Below are 19,650 nucleotides of genomic sequence, written 5' to 3'. Positions count from 1 at the left end.
GGTACAGGGTTGGGCCATCTGTAGGTGATGGGGTCATAATTAGAGATGGAAAATATGAATGCCAGTTCTGCCATAAGGTATTTAAAGAAGGGAAAAGGACACAAATGGCCATCCGGGTGAAACTATTGACACCTGATGGTCCAAGAATCTTAAAAGTCATTTTTTAGCCTTTCCAAAATAATTTCATTTTCTAGCCATTTTTCAACTAATTCCAGCATATATATATATATATATATATATATATATATATATATATATATATATATATATATATATATATATATATATATAAACTGTATCATTATTGTACATGTATCACTACTATATATGTATATAAAATGTATCATACGTATAGAAATTGTATTATTGTTGTATAGAATATGTATCACTACTATATATGTACACAAAAAATGTATCATACGTATAGAAATTGAATCATTATTGTATAGAATATGTATTCCTAAAGTATTGTATAGAAAATATATCATTGTTGTATAATTTATGTATAATAAATCTATAATTAGAAAATATATCATTGGTGTATAATTTCTTTTTGATAAATGTATAATTAATGTATACTTACTAATTATACACATATTATACATGTTTTGAGAATTTTTTTCGTCTATCTTTAGTGGCGACTTTTCGATCCAAAGTCGCCATATATAGTCCTTTTCTTTTGTAGCGAATCTTTTAGAGTCGCCACAAAAAGTCTTGTTTTTTTTTTTTTTTGATAGTGATTGGGCTGCTGAGCTAGTGCTTGGTGATACTTTGGGCTGAACGGCCAACTAGTGATATTAAGCCCAAATGTGGGCCAAACAAATTTTTGATGGCCATTGTGTATCCTTTTCCCTTTGAAGAAAGGCGTAGTTACAATGGCCATGTAGGAGTCCATGTGAGAAACAATGCAAGAGGAACTGTGGATTTATACCAAACCAGCCCAACCCAATCCTTTATTTAAGTAGGTTTGGGCTAAGATTTTTTTCTACCCATTTAGAAGTGAGTCTCAATAGCCCAGCCCTTCTTGCCCCCCAGCCTTAAGGGTTGGGATGAGGCCAACCCTTGAGGCCATAAAAGAATAATAAATCAATTATATTTAAGAAAGTATATGTAAATTAAATGAAAAGATAAAAAGTAATGAAAAAAAGAATGTATTTATATATTACTACTTAAAACTGGACTTATACTTTTTAGTCTTAGAAATTATGTTATGTTTAATTTCTTTTGGATGTGACTTGAATTAGTGAACAAAAGTAGTAATTTATATTTGTTCTCTTGAACTTATTGTGTTTCTGTAATATGAGTTCATGCAAGAATGGGTGGTAGAAGATTTTATTTCAGATTGCAAAAAGTTTCATGTTCAAATTATACCAAAAATCACTTAGAATATGCTATTTCGGAAGGAAAAAAAAAGGGGCTAGCCCATCTTAGTCCGTAGCCTGCTTAGGGCTTGGTTGGACTGCCATTTTAGAGGCCTTTCAATAAAAAGGGCCGATCCGTCCTAGCCCATTTAATTCTTTGGCTTTTAGGGCTGAGGTGGGCCAACCCGTTTTGACACCTCTAGTTAGGGGTGTTCATGGGTCGGTTTTGGGCTAAAACCAAAACTAAACCAATCTAATCTGTTTTTAAAATTATTAAAACCAAATCAACTATAATACATTTGGTTCAGTTGGGTCGGTTTTTTTAAGAAAACTAACGGTATTTCTCCCTTTCATGCTTTTTTCCTGCAATTAGGAGAGAATTTTCTATCTTTTTCTAACTTATAATTCGTTATTACCCTTTTATTGTGGTAGCTACAGTTTATTTGCATTATGAAGAAAATGTCTTAGCATTTATGATTGTAATTAAGTGAATAAATTTTATAAGAAATGTAGAAAATAAATTTAGGTAAATATCATCGTTGTTTCTTTGAATAAATGAGTTTGAATTCATGGATTACTTTTTAAAAATGGGCTTAAGGTATAAAGTTCATTAGCCTATTAGAGATAAATAAAATTTTGCTTAAAAAGTATATAAATTATTTAAAAGTATTTATAAAAATTAATATATCATATATATATTATTGTAAAAATTATGTATAAAATTTGTCGGTTCAATTTGGTATTTTCTTCAGTTTGCTTTTAATAAAACCAAAACCAAATTAAATATTATCGGTTTTTAAAAATTAAAAATCAAACAAACCTAATCCAAGTAAACATCGATTTATTTAATCGATTTGATTCGGTTTAAATCAGTTTTTAACCAAACCGTGATCCTACAGTCTAGTAATGAGAGTCAATGCCATTTTTTTTAATGTACTGTAGCTTTGATTTTGTGTTATCCACGGCTGATGGCTTAAATTCTATGCTTTTCATTTACTAGATTTGAGACCAGTTATATGCAGTGGAGTCAACCATAGAAAGTCTTTCCAGATGATCAGAACTAGTAAAAGGGACACGAGTATTTCAGTCCACTTGTGAAGATGACCATCTTGTTCATTATCCTTCATTTATAATGTAAAGGAGCATTAGAATATGAAATTGGCTGTGGAAAGATCCTTTCCTTTTTCTCATGACATTAATTCTGGACTTCTATTCGTCGTCCTTTCTGACAGAACAACAAAAGTATCTTGCTTTTTAATTGTGAATGTTTTAAACTAATTTAGGGAGATTCTTTTTAGATTTGCTGTGAGAGATATGGTTCTTGTTAATTGGACCTTATTGTGCTAAACAAATTGTGATTCTTGTTGATGTTCACGCCTCTGGATAAGTGAGAATACTTATGCCACGTATGGTGTTAGATATACTTCACTACAAAATTTTGGCGTATAACTGGCTTTATTTTCTTAAAACAAACAGTTAGACTTGGTTGTTTTGAAGAACAGAAAGAATTGTTTTTCAAAACTAAATGTTTTGTTCTTGATGAATAGTATTAGTGCCTACTGTACTTGCTGGTCGTTCAATTATAAAATCCCTCTTTCACCCTCACACTTGCATTTGACAAATTAATCTCACTCATCATATCAGAATCTTGATGATCATAAAGAGCAGGGACTTTCTGGGGAATGCATTATATTTTGCTTTAGATATAAGCAAGAATAAAGTCGCTTTGTCGACCATTTGTTCTATCCTTCATTTTCCACGTTAACTCCTAAATATTCCTTCCAGTATTCATCTATACAACTAATCGAAATAAAGTACAGTATCTTTTTTTTTTCTTTTTATCTGGAGCAAATATACAACGGAACTTATTCCGACCTTTTCGGAGTACGGAACATGTGAGCTAGATAGACGTCCAATCTGAGGACAACTAGTTGTACTATCTAGAGCATAACTTCATGTCAAACTTCAATCAATTCCTTCATACTTCGTTCCAATGAATTGATCGGTCTAGACGAAAGATGAACTCCTAGAGATTACCTTGTATTTTCGGTTCAGTGATCAAGGCAAGGTTCTGAATATGCTATTGTGCTCAGCCACTCAGTGGCGGAACTAGGTGGAGGGAAGGGGGTTCAATGTAAATAGGATCAAACAAATTTAATGTATATACATAAGTTGTTGAATCCCCTTGACATAAGGAAAAATTCTAATGTAGCATACATGGCTTCAGAAGTTGCTTGAGGTCACAAGTTCAAATCTCAAGTCCTACTATATTTTTGAGTCCCCTTATATAAATTTCTGGCTCCACCACTGAGTCGCTAAATGTAGGAATCTACACTTTCCAAAAAGAGATGGGAAAGGCAAAGCCAGTTCCATCCCCGGCTTCTGTAGCAGCATCTTCTTCTAGTTCACAAGAATTTCAACGATGTAGAAGTGCAGGGACAAGCTTAATTGAGAATCAACCAAAAAACAATTAGAAATGGCTTTGCTTTTGGAGAAGTGGACAGTGTATACGGTAAAAACCGGGTATACGATAAACCGGTGAGACCGAAGAAGAAAGGGACAGGAACGTGCATGAAGGCTCCCGTTCTGAATCGGGGAAACGCTTGGACCGGAGTAAAGGAAGGGCGTCATTTGGTCCGGTTCTTCCATGACCGGTTGTTCGAGGCCGTATGTCCGTTTGACCGTGACCGGTGGTCCGGAAGATCCGTTGCGCGGGTGCCACGCGTCGATGACGTCCTGCTGTGTTCAACTGCCAATCGTACGGGTGTCAGACCGTACGATCTACCTAATCCAACTCAGAACTTTTTCTTTATTTTATTATTTCTTATGTTGTATGAAACCCATGGGGCAGCACTATAAATAAGGGGCATTGGCCTCCTTTTAGAGGGTTGACTTCCTCATATCAAGAACTCTTGTAATAGCAAAAATATATAAACTCTCTCTCCCAAATATCTGATTTCGGTCCAAATATATTGTGTTCATCTTTTAAATTCATTCAATCAAGTGATATTCATGCTAGTTGGCGTATAAATATGTAGCAAACCATTGATCATCAATTGCTCCTTTATAGCATATTCGTATATTTCTCCTCTCTATCAAATAAGCACAAGATATAGCCACATATCCTATACTTCACTTACAATTTTAATTGATTATCCAAAACCGGGGTAAACAGTTTGGCGCCCACCATGGGGCTAGGATAATAATGGTCTTTTTATCTTGATCTCTACCTTACCCATCTAAATCAAAAACACCTTCTGTTCATATCTGAGAAAACGGACTAAATGGCTAACTGTGGGCAATCTGGTCACGTCAACAACAATGAAATCGTGGCCGAAAACGAAGAAAGCGGTCCACGAGGACCGCCAAACCCCGCTGATCCTAACCCCGTTAATTCGAGGGAAGGCCTCAACCGGCAAAACACCGTAGACCAGGAGAATGCACTTTACCGGCCACTGATCCTCTAAATACCCACAATTCTGTTACTTTGTCCCGGGCACAGGACCAGAAATAACCGGGTACACCCAATGATAATATTGACTTACGTTTAATTTTTGAAATGTTGCAGGAGCAGAGAGCGGTGATTGCCGAGCAGGGAATCGCAATAGCCCGGTTGCAGAACGGAGGGGATACAACGACCCCAGAAAAAACGAGCGGTGTCGCTGAACCCAGAAGGGAGGAGGCACGTGTTATTGAGAGCAATGGATCCGGAGCTGGATCCTCAACCGAGGTTCTAAAAATGCTCGAAACTTTGGCTAAACGGGTAGACACGACCGAGAAGAGGGTCAAAACATACAACTTTCGGGTGGATCAAATCCCGGGGGCACCGCCTTTACTGAAAGGGCCGGATTCGAAGAGGTACATCCAAAGGTCTTTTCCTCCGAGTGAGGCCCCGAAATTAATCCCGAAGAGGTTCAAAATGCCGGATATCAAGAAATATGACGGCACAACGGACCCGCACGAACACGTGACCTCGTATACATGCGCCATAAAAGGCAATGATATGGAGGAGGACGAAATTGAATCGGTATTACTGAAAACGTTCGGGGAGACCTTGTCAAAAAGAGCATTGACATGGTATGACCATCTGCCCAAACATTCGATCACTTCTTTCGAAATGCTTGCTGATGCCTTCATCAAAGTTCACGCCGGTGCCAAAAAGGTGCAGGCCCGTAAGGCTGATATTTTCCGTATAACCCAAAGAGACGATGAGTTACTGCGTGAGTTCGTCAACCGGTTCCAAAGGGAACGGATGGAACTCCCCCCGGTTCCAGAAGAATGGGCCGCACAAGCTTTCACAAAGGGGCTCAATGTTCAAAGTTCAACAGCTTCGTTCAAATTGAAAGAAAGCTTGCTGGAATACGAGGCTGTGACATGGGCTGATGTCCATAACCGATACGAGTCGAAGATTCGAGTGGAGGATGATCAATTTGAGCTCCCCCCCGGGGCCAATAATTATGAATAAAAGCTTTGAATCGTCGAAGGAAAGGTTACGAAACAAAGGCCGAATCGTCGAAGGAAAGGTATCGGCCATACTCCCATTCGGAGAGGCAAAGTTTTAGGTCGGAAAAGTCAAGGGTGAGCCCAAGCCGTTTCTCAGGTCGGGGTAGTAAACGGGTCGAGCGCCCATCGAACAGCCGGGGTCTCTCATTCAGGAGCGATGCTGGAAGCTCTGCCGGCAACAAAGACTCACCAAAGATATCAGAGTACAACTTCAACGTCAGTACCTCGGGTTTCATCACGGCCATCGGTCGTGTCCCAGATGTAAGATGGCCGAGACCTCTAAGGTCGGATCCGGGCCAATGGGACCCGAGCATGGTGTGTGAGTATCATGGAACCCATGGTCACAGAACCGAGGACTGTCGCTAGTTGAGAGAAGAGGTAGCCCGGTTGCTGAAGAATGGTCATCTCCGAGATTTGTTGAGTGAACGAGCCAAAAGTCACTACAAGGAGAAGGAGGATCATCGAAGGGCCGAGCCGGTAGAACTCCAACATACAATCAACATGATAGTTGGGGGTATCAATGCCCCTCGGGGGCCGGTGATGAAACGGGCCAAGGTTTCTGTTGTTCGTGAAAAGCGCACCCGAGATCATTTACCCGAGGGTTCTATCTCCTTCAACAACGAGGACGCAAATGGCATCATTCAACCGCACAATGATGCATTGGTAATCTCTATACTTATCTTTAAAACTAAGGTTAAACGTATTTTGATTGACCTAGGTAGCTCGGCCAACATCATCCGGTGGAGAGTGGTCGAACAGCTAGGGCTGCTTGATCAGATCGTACCGGTAGCCCGGGTACTCAGCGGGTTCAACATGGCGAGTGAAACCACAAAGGGGATTTCATTACCTGTGAACGTCGATGGCACCATTCAGCAAACGGTGTTCTATGTGATCGAAGGGGACATGAAGTATAACGCACTACTGGGCAGACCCTGGATACATAGCATGAGGGCCGTGCCCTCAACACTGCATCAGCTGCTAAAGTTCCCCACTCTGGAAGGAATAAAAACCATCCGAGGTGAACAGCCCGCTGCAAGGGATATTTTCGCAGTAGAGGAAGCAGCGCCTCGGCCCAAAGAATCGGTGCAGAAGGAAGAAGATGTAACCGGAGGAGAGGACACCAAATAGCAATCAAAGCACGTCGGGTCGGATCCAGGGCATGAAGAGGATGATTTCGAGGTACCCAGATCGTTCGTCATGCCGGATGAGTCGGATGCAACCAAGTCAACTGTAGAAGAGCTGGAGCAAGTCGTCCTGTTCGAGTACCTACCGGACAGAAAGGTATACCTGGGCACGGGGCTTACCCCAGAGCTCAGGAACAAGTTAATTGAATTTCTTCGAGCTAACGCAGATTGCTTCGCATGGTCCCATATAGATATGATAGGTATATCACCGGAAGTAGCAACTCACAAGCTCAGCTTGGACGGGAAGTTTTCCCCGGTGAAGCAAAAAAGAAGGCCCATGGCGGAAGCAAAACATGCCTTCGTAAAAGACGAGGTAACAAAGCTTTTAAAAATAGGTTCTATCCGGGAGGTAAAGTACCCGAATTGGCTTGCTAACGTGGTAGTGGTGTCCAAAAAAGGTAATAAATTTCGAATGTGTGTTGATTACAAGGATTTAAACAGAGCATGCCCGAAGGATTCATTTCCGTTGCCTCACATCGATAGAATGATCGATGCGACGGCCGGGCATGAGATGTTAAGTTTTTTCGATGCTTACTCCGGGTATAACCAAATTCGGATGCACTCGGGGGATCAAGAGAAAACGTCATTCATCACCCGGTATGGGACTTACTACTATAATGTAATGCCTTTTGGCCTAAAAAATGCCGGTGCAACTTACCAACGCCTAGTTAATGAGATGTTCGAAGAACAAATAGGAAAAACAATAGAAGTTTATATTGACGATATGGTTGTTAAGTCCCTGGAAACAGAGGACCATTTGAAGCATTTGCAGGAAACCTTCGACGTGCTCCGCAAGTATAACATGAAGCTTAACCCGGAAAAATGCTCCTTCGGTGTCCGGTCCGGTAAATTTTTGGGTTTCATGGTGTCAAACCGGGGTATTAAAATTAACCCGGACAAAATCAAGGCCATCGAGGATATCGAAGTGGTGAATAACGTCAAAGGAGTACAGAGGCTCACCGGAAGGATAGCGGCGTTGAGCCGTTTCATATCGAGGTCTTCGGACAAGAGTCATCGTTTCTTCTCCTTACTAAGGAAGAAGAACGACTTCGCTTGGACACCGGAGTGCCAAGAAGCCTTACAAGAATTGAAGAGGTACTTGTCTAGCCCCCCGCTGTTGCACACACCGAAGGCGGACGGGCCGCTTTTCCTCTACCTTGCTGTCTCTGAAGTAGCGGTAAGTGGCGTTTTGGTCCGAGAAGAATCAGGTACACAATTCCCTATCTATTACGTGAGTAGAACTTTGGGGGATGCGGAAACCCGTTATCCCCATTTGGAAAAGTTGGCGTTGGCATTGGTAAGCGCTTCCAGAAAGCTCAAGCCATACTTCCAATGCCATCCGATATGTGTAGTAACTACTTACCTTCTAAAAAACATCATGCATAAACCGGAATTATCGGGTAGATTAACTAAATTGGCTGTAGAAATTAGCGAGTATGATATCGAGTACAAACCTCGAACGGCCATCAAATCCCAGATCTTGGCCGACTTCGTGGCAGATTTTACCCCGGCTATGGTTCCCGAGGTCGAGAAAGAGCTTCTGCTGACCTCGGTAAGGCCTCAAGCATTTGGTCTCTACATACGGACGGGGCCTCGAACCTCAAAGGTTCCGGGCTAGGGATTGTCCTTAGGACCCCGGCCGGGGATGCCATTCGACAGTCCATTAGAACTGCTAAATTGACTAACAATGAAGCCGAGTATGTGGCTATGATTGCAGGTTTAGAATTGGCTCGAAGTATGGGGGCCGAAATTATCGAGGCAAAGTGCGATTCGTTTTTGGTCGTAAACCAGGTGAACAACGTCTTCGAGGTCAAGGACGAACGAATGCAGAGGTACCTTGAAAAAACCCAAGTGGTACTACATCGATTTAAAGAATGGACCATGCAGCACATATCGAGAGAGCAGAACAGCGAGGCCGATGCATTAGCAAATTTGGGATCCTCGGTCGAAGGGGAGGAAATCAACTCCGGGGCAACGGTGCACTTGTTAAACACGGCCATAGAAAACGGACACGCCGAAATAAACACAATGGGTTTAACTTGGGATTGGCGCAACAAGTACATCGACTTCTTGCGTGATGGTAAGCTCCCAAATGACCCAAAAGAATCACGGTCACTAAGGACCAAGGCTGCCCGTTTTTGCTTGGTAAACGGCCAATTATATCGGCGGTCTTTCTTCGGACCACTGGCCAAGTGTTTGGGCCCTGGAGAGACGAAGTATGTGATGAGAGAGGTGCACAAAGGGACATGCGGCAATCACTCCGGTGCTGATGCTCTGGTCCAAAAGATTATCAGGGCCGATTACTATTGGAATCGGATGGATGAAGATTCAAAAAATTTTGTCCGTAAATACAATGGATGTCAGAGGCATGCTCCGATAATTCATCTGCCCGGAGAGTTGTTGCATTCGGTGGTGTCACCCTGGCCTTTCATGAAGTGGGGAATGGACATCGTCGGTCCATTACCATGGGCACTAGGTAAAGCCCGTTTTATTTTGTTTATGACTGATTATTTCTCCAAATGGGTTGAAGCGCACGCCTTTGAAAAAATCAGAGAAAAGGAGGTCATCGACTTCATATGGGATCACATCATCTGTCGCGTTGGCATTCCCGCCGAGATAACTTGTGATAACGGGCCCCAGTTCGTGGGTGGCAAAGTCAACAAATTCCTCGAAGGGTTGAAGATCAAGAAAATTATATCAACTCTGTATCACCCGTGTGCAAACGGACAGGCGGAATCCACGAACAAGTACAACGTGTTACTTGACAAATATAAAAGGCGAGCGTCCGGATTCTCGGGGTCACATCCAACGAATGGGGACTTAATAGCACTCGCCCGATCTTGCAGCACGGCCAAGAGCTAGGGGACTATCACACCCACTTCGGAAGCCGCCCTCAACAAATGGCACTAGACCAAAAATGTTAGGTTTCGGTGTAAGGACCAAACGATAAATATGAATCGTGTCCACCAAGTGTTTGCTACGGCAAAAGCGAGGTCGGACCTTCTGCTATAGGTTTCGGTGTAAGGACCAAACGATCAAAATGAATTGTGTCCATTTAGTACTTGCTACTGCAAAAGCAGAAGGAAACAAAATTCTCATGTATACAAACACTTTGCAATGCAAAATTATCGAAAGTTTGGACAAGCAATATCTCGGTTATTTTCCTGTTAAAAGACTTTACCTCGGTAATAACCGCCGTATTTCGGCACTACTTCATTCGGGCACTATGGTCGAAATTCGACAAAGGCAACAAGGTCATAGCGAACCGAGCCAAAATCCTTAAAAAATTCGACAAAGGTAGCGAGGTCACAACGATCCGAGACAAAATTTTCTAACCTCCCCAAACGGGGACCGTTACGTCAAAATTCAGTCAAGGCTGAGATTCGGGTACCCGAATGCCCGAATGAACACCGACCCTAAAATATTGCAGAAAAATACCGGCCCTAAGGAAATGCCTATCGTGATTCGGAGGCGTCTGAGTTCACAAAGCATTAGGTAAGTCCTACGGGCATAGTGAACTAAATGACTACAAGTCGACTTGTCCTTAAAACGGACCAACAATTCGGGCAAAAATAATAGTGAACATTCAAACAAAGAAACAAGAGAGATGCATTTTTCATTTATACAAGGAGTGTTTTTACATCAAAAAACCAAAAGTCCTACAAAGGCAAAAAAGAAAATAAAGATAAAAGCCAAGTACAGGCACTAATCTACCCGGAATGGCTGGAGCCAGAACGCTCGGACATTGTCCGCTCAGAGTCATCGGAGTCAGAACCGAGAGCATCCTTAGCCTCTCCCTCGATCCTTTTAGCCTCGGCAATAAAGGCCGGAAGATCGGTGAAGCCATGCTCGGCTTGCTCAAGAGTGATCCTCCGAGATTTCCATTTCTCGTACTCAGCAACAATAGTAGACTGAGCCTCGGCGGCTTCCACGGTCTTCCAAGCTCCGTCCAAATCAACCTCAGCCCGGGCTAACTTCGCCGCTAGAGCATCTCGAGCCTCTCCAAGAACATTCTGCATTTGGATGGCCGATTGAAGCTCGGCCTGAAGGTTGTCATTTGCATCGGCCGTTTCTTTAAGTTCGTTCTTCAGATCATCGCACATCCGGGCCCTGCTCTCTGCTTTCTCTTCGAACACCCTTGTACGCTCTTGATATCAGGCACTCTCAGATTCGAGCAGCCGATTCCTCTCGGCCAAGCTCGCAGCATCCGACTTCACCGAATCCAGCTCCTCCCGGAGTTGGGAGAAGGTGGTTTCAAGCTCGCCGAGCCTCGAGGAAATTTGAGCGTTATCCCGGCTAAGGCCGATCTTCTCAGCTTCGAGGCTCCGATTGTATTCGGTCATGGCGGCCAGTTCACTCCTCAGCTGAAGATTCTCGGCCTTTGCTGCGCCAAGCTCGGGCCGAAGATTGGAAAGAGCGACTGCTCAGTTCAACCTCTCCTCTTTCTCCTGAAGAAGGTGCAGATACTTCTCCGTTTTCCGGCCCTGGGCATCCAATTGGCCCTTAAGATCGTCCATCTCTTGCTGGGCACGAACGAAGGCCTCGTTGACTAGCACCACACTCTGCAAAAGAAAGCAAGTTAAAAACTTGAACGAGGCAAGGTTAAAATTCTCAGTAAAGATATGCAGAGACGGCTAAAAATCTTACCCGGTTGCCCGCATGCATACCCTCGTTGATGAGGCATTGCCAGGAGACCCCGTTCATCTTCCGCTTGTCCGAATCTAAGACAAGAGGCCTGAGATAGCTCGCTACACCCACCGGGCGAGAAAGGAAGCTGCAGTCCTCGGGGACTGTGACCACGACCGATTTTGTTCTCCTCGGCTCCACGCTTGGGGCCGCAAAAATACGCACCAAGCTGTCCCTGGCCCCAGATTCAGAGGACCGGCTGGCTGACCTCGTGGCCCGAGGGATAGGGAGATGCCCGAACCCCGCAGCTTCGCTAGTAGCGGGAGGGGTTCCCGAGAACATATTGTCAAACTCGTAAGGCCTCGGAGCCGGAGTAGAGGAACTTGGAGCAGCCTCAATATCTTCGGCAAAGCTCGGGGGCTCCGTAGTTGCAGCAGGCTCGTGCTCGGGCGTCAGATCAACGTTAATGTGGACTTCGATCTCCAGGACCGGCTTAGTCCTTTGACCGAATTCAGCAGTGGCCGCCTCCCCGGGCCTTCTTGTCCTTTGCAGGGGAGCTTCCTCGGAAGAAGTTTCACCTGAAATGTCGACGAAGTCAATTGACCTTAGAGGAACCGGGGAAAGAATTTCTTCCGCACCTGTGTGAGATACCGGAACCAAAAGTCCTTCACCAGCAGAAGGAAGCGGTGGACCGGCGACAGCCTCTCCGGGATAGGAGCCACGGGAGCATCGGCGTCGACTCTCCGAACAATAATGCCGACCTCTGTTTCATCCCGTGAGGTCCGAGTGATGCTCCTCGCCCTTTTTTTCGACTGTTGCCCTCTATCCGATGGCCTTTTCCTTTTGGCGGCAGTAGCAGCAGCAAGGGCACGAGATGCACCCGCTAAGTCAAACTCGGGTGCCGATGTTGTGGGTTCGGCAGCCGACTCCGGCCTGGGATCCACCGAGCCTTTGGGTAAACCTGAAAGTCAAAAGACGCAATGAATACAGATAACAGAAGGTATAGTGAACACAGAAAGAAGCAAAATATTACCATGGTTCTGGGCGATCCATCAGCCACGTGACAGGTGGCCCTACGTTCGATTATCGTGAACATGTTGGCTGAGAAGTGCAGTGACCCATTCGCTCAGGTCCCGGACGACCGGAGGAATATACCCATTGGCTGATATGAACAAGAAAAAAGGTGAGAAAGTGGGATCAAAATTTAACGAAACGTACAAAAGCAATCACTTAAGGGTTCGGGCTTACGCTTGTTGTTCCACTTCTCTGGGAAAAGCAGGTAATCGGCCGGGATGATGTCCTCGGTCCTCACCCGGACATATCGCTCCAGCCAGCCCCTGTCTCTGTCTTCGTCCATTTTGGAGAAAAATGGATTCCGGACGCCACCCCGGAACAACCTCGGGGAGTATAGGAGTATCAGGTGGGCCAGCGTGAGCTCCTTCCCGGCATTGTTGGCCAACAACCGGAGGCATGCTACGACCCTCCAAACGATCGGACCAATTTGTGCCAAGGTCACGTCGTAGGTCCGGTACATGTCCAAAATGACCGGATCTACCGGAGGATCGAGCTTGAAGGTGAAGGGATAAGTATAGACATACAAAAAACCCTCCCGGTGGTCAGTGACTGACTCATCAGGCCCAGGGAAAAAAACTCGGACCGGGTGATTGTCCCATCCGCAGTCGGACCGGACAAGGTCAAGCCTATCCTTGGTAATGGAGGAGGGGTATCGTTTCACGTCATACCCTCTGTCGGATACGGAGGAAGGTTTTTCGACCTCTAAGTCCTTGTTGAAATTGGTTTTGGCCGGTATGATATCCGAGGTCGTGGGCTCGAAGGAGCCCTTTGCCTTAGAAGGGGAGGCAGCCTCGGCTCCTTGAGACGAAACCGAGGGAATATCATGGGAAGTTGTTTCAGACATTTGGAAAAATGAAAAGGAGAAGTTAAAGGGATTCGAAAGAGGAGTTAAAGAAAACGAAGGGTAATAAAGGAACAGACAATACAGGAGAAGTCAGAAGACGAGAATCAACAATGAACAACAACAGATTAATGTAAGGGAAGAGCAAAGTTGCTTCCTTTTGCGTAGAGTAAGCGATGAATCAGCAACAAACTTGGTATAGAAGGTGAACAAATGTGATGAAGACGAAGAAATGGAGTGAAAAAATCAAAGGCAAAGAGGAGATGAGTAGAAGATTTGAAAGGTGTTCAAATGGAAAAATGAAGGGTTACTGGACGTTTTATAGTTATGGGGTATTGGCGGTTATGGTTTTCGGCCAACCGGGAGGCACCACGTGTCCATAATTAATGAGGAATGACTTGAAACGACGTGCGTGCGGCGGTTGTCAGAGCAGACTATCCGGGATATGACACGTGGCCGATGGAAAGAAGACGTGACGCAACCGTTCCCGCCAAAATGAGAAGGTAACTACGGACAAACGGAGTCGACGATTTCTTGATTCATCCACTCCCCGTCACTCCGAGAAATCTACGATCCGGTAAGTGTGGGGACTATCTGTATACGGTAAAAATCGGGTATACGTTAAACCGGTGAGACCGAAGAAGAAAGGGACATGAACGTGCATGAAGGCTCCTGTTCTGAACTGGGGAAACGCTTGGACCGGAGTAAAGGAAGGGCGTCATTTGGTCCGGTTCTTCCATGATCGGTTGTTCGAGGCCGTATGTCCGTTTGACCGTGACCGGTGGTCCGGAAGATCCGTTGCGCGGGTGCCACGCTTCGATGACGTCCTGCTGTGTTCAACTGCCAATCGTACGAGTGTCAGACCGTACGATCCACCTAATCCAACTCAGAACTTTTTCTTTATTTTATTATTTCTTATGTTGTATGAAGCCCATGGGGCAGCACTATAAATAAGGGGCATTGGCCTCCTTTTAGAGGGTTGGCTTCCTCATATCAAGAACTATTGTAATAGCAAAAATATATAAACTCTCTCTCTCTCCCCCAAATATTTGATTTCAGTCCAAATATATTGTGTTCATCTTTTAAATTCATTCAATCAAGTGATATTCATGCTAGTTGGCGTATAAATCTGTAGCAAACCATTGATCATCAATTGCTCCTTTATAGCATATTCGTATATTTCTTCTCTCTATCAAATAAGCACAAGATATAGCCACATATCCTATACCTCACTTACAATTTTAATTGATTATCCAAAACCGGGTAAACAGACAGCTCATGTTCACATTTTGATAAAAAGTTTATGAATATCTTCCTGCTTTTACTTATTAATTAAATAGAGTAACATTGATCAATCCACATTCTTTCAATAACTTGTGCAACTAGTGAAGTGACTTGGCCTAGTGCTTACTTATGCTCTGCTGACTTTACTTACTGAGCAAAGCTAGTTTATCACTTACAAATAATGTCTATGGCATGTCAAAAATGTCAACAGCAACTGCCACTGCCAGCACAAAGTAAACTATTTCGTTGCCATTGTGGCAATCTGATTCCTCTAGGCAATAGTGACAGGTCACTGCCAGTCCAAGAACATGGTAGATTCAGTTCTAAAATGAGAAGATTCAGAGATAAAATTAGGATAAACAGTTCGAGAACGAACAGTCTATCGCATTCTCCAAGTACTAGTCCACGTTTGTCTCTTATTTTCACAAAGCCACCACCAAGTGGGAAGCGTGCACTTCTTTGTGGGGTGTCTTACAAGAACGAGAAATCCAGGCTTAGAGGTACTCTGCATGATGTAAACGGCATGAGGACCTTGCTGGTTCAAAAATTTAGCTTTTCAGAGGAATCCATTCTCATTCTAGCAGGTATTCCCGTTTCTCTATTGCTAGTATGATCAGAAGCAGATTCATGATTTATTTGTGGTTCAATTTTTAAGGTTCTTAACACTGAACAAATTGCATTTGAACTGATAAGTTCAGTATTTAATATTTTATGAAATTATATACGTAGAAAGCACTAAATTTTCAACAAATACAAAATTCTGAATCCATAATCCTAGGTCCTGGAAGTGTAATGGGTTTAGGAATAAGAACCTAAAATATCAAATTTATATTCTGAATCTGCCTCCTAGTATGATGATTAATAAGAAATATTTTCATACCTTACTTTTGAATGGAAACAACTTGCAGAAGAAGCAGCATATAAATCTCCAACTAGGAGAAACATCCTAGAGGCTTTCAAGTGGCTAATGACAGACCTTAAATCGGGTGACTCGTTGGTGTTCTACTTCTCAGGACATGGCTTACGACAACCTGATTTTATTGAAGATGAGCTAGATGGTTTTGATGAAACGATCTGTCCCCTCGACTTTAGGACTGAAGGCATGATCCTTGATAATGCCATCAATGATATTCTTGTTAAACCACTAACTCCAGGTGTTACACTTCATGCTATCATCGACTCTTGTCATAGTGGAACTACTCTCGATTTACCTTGGGTATACAACAGAGAGTATGTTCTTACCATCCCAAAGTTCTTTTTAGTTTCTAAAAGTTGTTTCATATGTTTCTACAAACTTGGATTGTTCATATACATAGGATTTAACCTATTTACACTAACAATGTTAAGACACTATAGTATAATTTAACATGTTATAGCAGGTTACCTACTTTATTTTTGAAGTAACTAGTTCTCCTTATTTAACATGTTATAATGTCCACACGAACTAATTGTCCCAACTATTTATTGAGAAAAATCTAATCCTGACAGTTTTATCACCTGGAAAAATGACTGGATCATATATTTACTCATTTTTTTATTATGATTTGTTATGCATTTTACTTTTCTCTTCAGATGAGCTTAAATTATAATCTTCTACTAGTTAACCCTACAAACGAGAGAAACTGTAAACATTTTCCATCAGGAACAAGCTTTAATAATATTGCAGCAGAATCCTGATAATCAGTAGCATTTTCGATCACACTGCTTATGTCAGTTATTTGGATTTTAGCAGGAAAAGTTGGGATGATAACAGACCCCCATCCAGAACTAATAAGGGTACGAGTGGTGGAAGGGCCTTCGGTTTTAGTGCTTGCAGGGATAATCAACTAGCTGCAGATACCTCTGTAATATTTGTTTCTATCCCTTTGATCGGTTCTTCATATGATTGATTTACGTACCCTATCGCCAAGTACCATAATATGAATATTATGCAGGCTTTCTCTCCAGAAAAAATGATGATGGGTGCTATGACTTACACATTTATAAAAGCTCTCTCGGAAAACGCAAATATAACATACCAAGAATTACTTGATTATATGCACAACGAAATCGAAAAGGTTAACAAAGCTAGATGTCCACTGCTGAAGGTATTCCAACGCAAGATAGACCAGGTAACTCATCTGCCTGCCTGAAATATTCATTCTCGAAATTATCCTGCATCAATTAATGCTATAGTTCTAAGGGCCTAGTAACTTATATGACAATTAAAATGAATTTTACACAATCAGTGCAATTTAACATACTTGAGAAGGTTAGTCACCTTATTTTCCAAGTTACTAATTTCACTTATTATGAATAGTTACCTTTTATCATCTTTTAAGTTACTTGATACTTCAAAGCAATTACATTTTCAGTATGTAAAACAGAGAGTAGTTCTGCACTTTTTCTCAACTTGAACTTTCTAGGAAGATACGCAACCATAAATTTCAATTTCAGGCAAATGTAAAAAAAAAATGGAAAAACTTTTGTTATAACCCGTGATCCAGAACGTTTTTCAGCGGCAGTTTAGTACTTGCATATGCGTCAAAGATTTAAAAGTACTGTAATTCTCATCAATAAGCATTAATTATTTGTAAAGTTTACAGAAAATTTTGCTTATCTATTTTTCTGGTCTGATACTGTATTATCACATTTAAACTTGTGCAGGAACCGGTATTATCATCTTCTGAAAAATTTGACACTAACACAAAGTTCAAGCTCTAAGTCTACAGCAGAAAGATGAATTTGAACCTAGATGTTTCCAGTTCCATCATAAAAGGAGGGTGCTGCTTGTTTCATATTTGTCTTTTATATTGCTTCCATTTTTTTACTCTTTATCTTTTTTCGGTAAGGCAATCCAAAGATTTGCATCAAAATTCTCTCTTTTGCATTTTCTGTGCTGATTCTGACTCTATAATAGGTATCTGTGTCTCTGAGTTAATAATTGATAGTTTTCAAATAAAGAACTCTGTTCTGATGGTGTCCTTTCCAAGTCCATAGCAGGGTCTTCACTAATTTTTATCATAAGATTTTTTGTATATATAAGCATACAGAAGAACTCCTCTTTGCTTATGCCTGTTAGACTGTCAGTATATGTAACGGAAATCTTTTTTTTTTTTTTGGTTTCCTACCCGGTGTCCGGTATCCGCATTGGAGCCAGACTATATCCGGATTCGCGTTGCGTAGGATCCCATTCGGGGGGGGGGGGGGGGGGGGAGCGCTCCCAACCAAGAATTTTCCATACCCAGGTCTTGAATCCGAGACCTCTGATTAAGGGAGGAGCAGCCCCATCCGCTGCGCCACATCTTTGGTGATGGAAAATCTTTTTTTTTTTTTTTTTTTTCTAAAATATCAGTTAACGCGCAGTTCAAATTCAAACAGAGCTTTTATGATCGAAAAATACTTCTAAACTTTTTATTTCTGCATTTTTCAAATGAGGCAACTTAATTAAGTATGATGACAAGGAAGAAACTATCATCTAAGCTAAAGTTGGAGGAGAATAATAAAGAAAAGAATATTAAAAGCAAATTCTAGCATCCTAGTTAGGAGTTAAAATACAGTTCTTCCATTTCAGTTGGTACCACTAGGATATATGATAACTGTCATATATGCAAATGACTCGTATGTTACTCCTAATTGGCAGTTAGCACACCAAAATTTGGTAGCCTTTTCAAGAGATATCTCAAGCAAGCTTTTCTACAAAGAAAACTTTTTTTATCAAGAAAATCTTTTTGAAGTAAAACACAATTCTGGTAAAATTCAAATTAAAGCAGAAAATTCAGGGCAAACTCTAACAGTTGCTCCTGATATTAGTTTTCTACAATGAAAGACGAAACAGAATAATTATAAAAAGATTATGTTTTCTTAATTTAACAATTCCTCAGGCAGCGTGTTATATATAAATTGTCTAGCAAAATTTGGATTCTCGAAAATATTAATTCTGCACGAAACACTAATATGATTCTTTGACTACATTAGCAGTGAAATATGCCCATTCCCACGAAAAATTGGCATCCGATGCAACCAGCAAGTTGGCATTTATCTTCTCAAACAGTTGAACAACTTTCCCTTCTGATACTCTCATCAAAACCCAACTCATTTCTTTCCAAAATTCAAGGAATGATAAGTAACCCATTTGAGGAGTATGCCCCACACAATGCACTCAGAGGGATAAGTACACTGGAAAGTTAAAGAAATTCTCAAGGTTCTGAGAGAATACAATACCCAATCATGAAAAAAGATCATACCTAAGATGAATCTATCTTGCCGAAAGGCGCAAATAGATCTATTCTTTTTTCTCCATCACCACAACAGAAAGAGAATAAAGCTTTTTGCTAATTTGACACACAAAGCACAAGGAGATAAACTAAGCTAGATACATGTATTGAATCTTTTGAAAGTGCTTAATTGCCCACTTTGATAGATATTAATATGGGGTTAATTTAACCATGTTCATCTAACTTTTAGTTTTTTGCACTAAAATCATTAATGCCCTTAATATAAAACGGGCAAGGGCCAGATATAGCTTTAGAGTTTGGGGTTCATCCGGACCCCGTATTTTTACCTTAAATCTTGCAAATTTGTATATGAGTTAAAAAGATCCACTAAATAATCTATATCTATATATATAAAAAAAAAAAAAGGTATAAGCCAAGTGGCAAGCTAAAAATGAAGCCACTTGGCAATTTTAGGACAATATTTAAAATGCTTTGTAATAAGAAAGTTTAAATTTGAATTGAAAGTAAAATTTTGTAGAAAGATAACATTGTATTATCTTATATCAACTAATTCAAAAGAT

General features: G+C 41.7%; 1 protein-coding gene across 2 annotated transcripts; it reads left to right on the top strand.

Annotated features, from left to right (window-relative positions):
• The first annotated feature begins 14,660 nt into the window (after window positions 1-14,660).
• LOC132598797 (metacaspase-1-like) lies at window positions 14,661-17,831 on the top strand. 2 transcript variants are annotated; one of them, XM_060311892.1, is made up of 5 exons: window positions 14,661-15,457; window positions 15,782-16,103; window positions 16,603-16,717; window positions 16,808-16,984; window positions 17,520-17,831. In XM_060311892.1, exons 1-5 carry the CDS (start codon window positions 15,055-15,057, stop codon window positions 17,574-17,576), a joined length of 1,074 nt encoding a protein of 357 aa, XP_060167875.1. In that variant the 5' UTR covers window positions 14,661-15,054; the 3' UTR covers window positions 17,577-17,831. The 2 variants fall into 2 exon arrangements, with proteins under 2 accessions (XP_060167875.1, XP_060167876.1); XM_060311893.1 differs by having other exon boundaries at window positions 14,665-15,457; window positions 16,606-16,717.
• The last annotated feature ends 1,819 nt before the right edge of the window (window positions 17,832-19,650 follow it).

The sequence above is a fragment of the Lycium barbarum genome, chromosome 6 (genome assembly GCF_019175385.1).
Source record: "Lycium barbarum isolate Lr01 chromosome 6, ASM1917538v2, whole genome shotgun sequence".
Lineage (NCBI taxonomy): Eukaryota > Viridiplantae > Streptophyta > Magnoliopsida > Solanales > Solanaceae > Lycium > Lycium barbarum.
The sequence above is the reverse complement of the archived record's forward strand: the minus strand, read 5'-3'. Positions and strand labels throughout refer to the sequence as shown.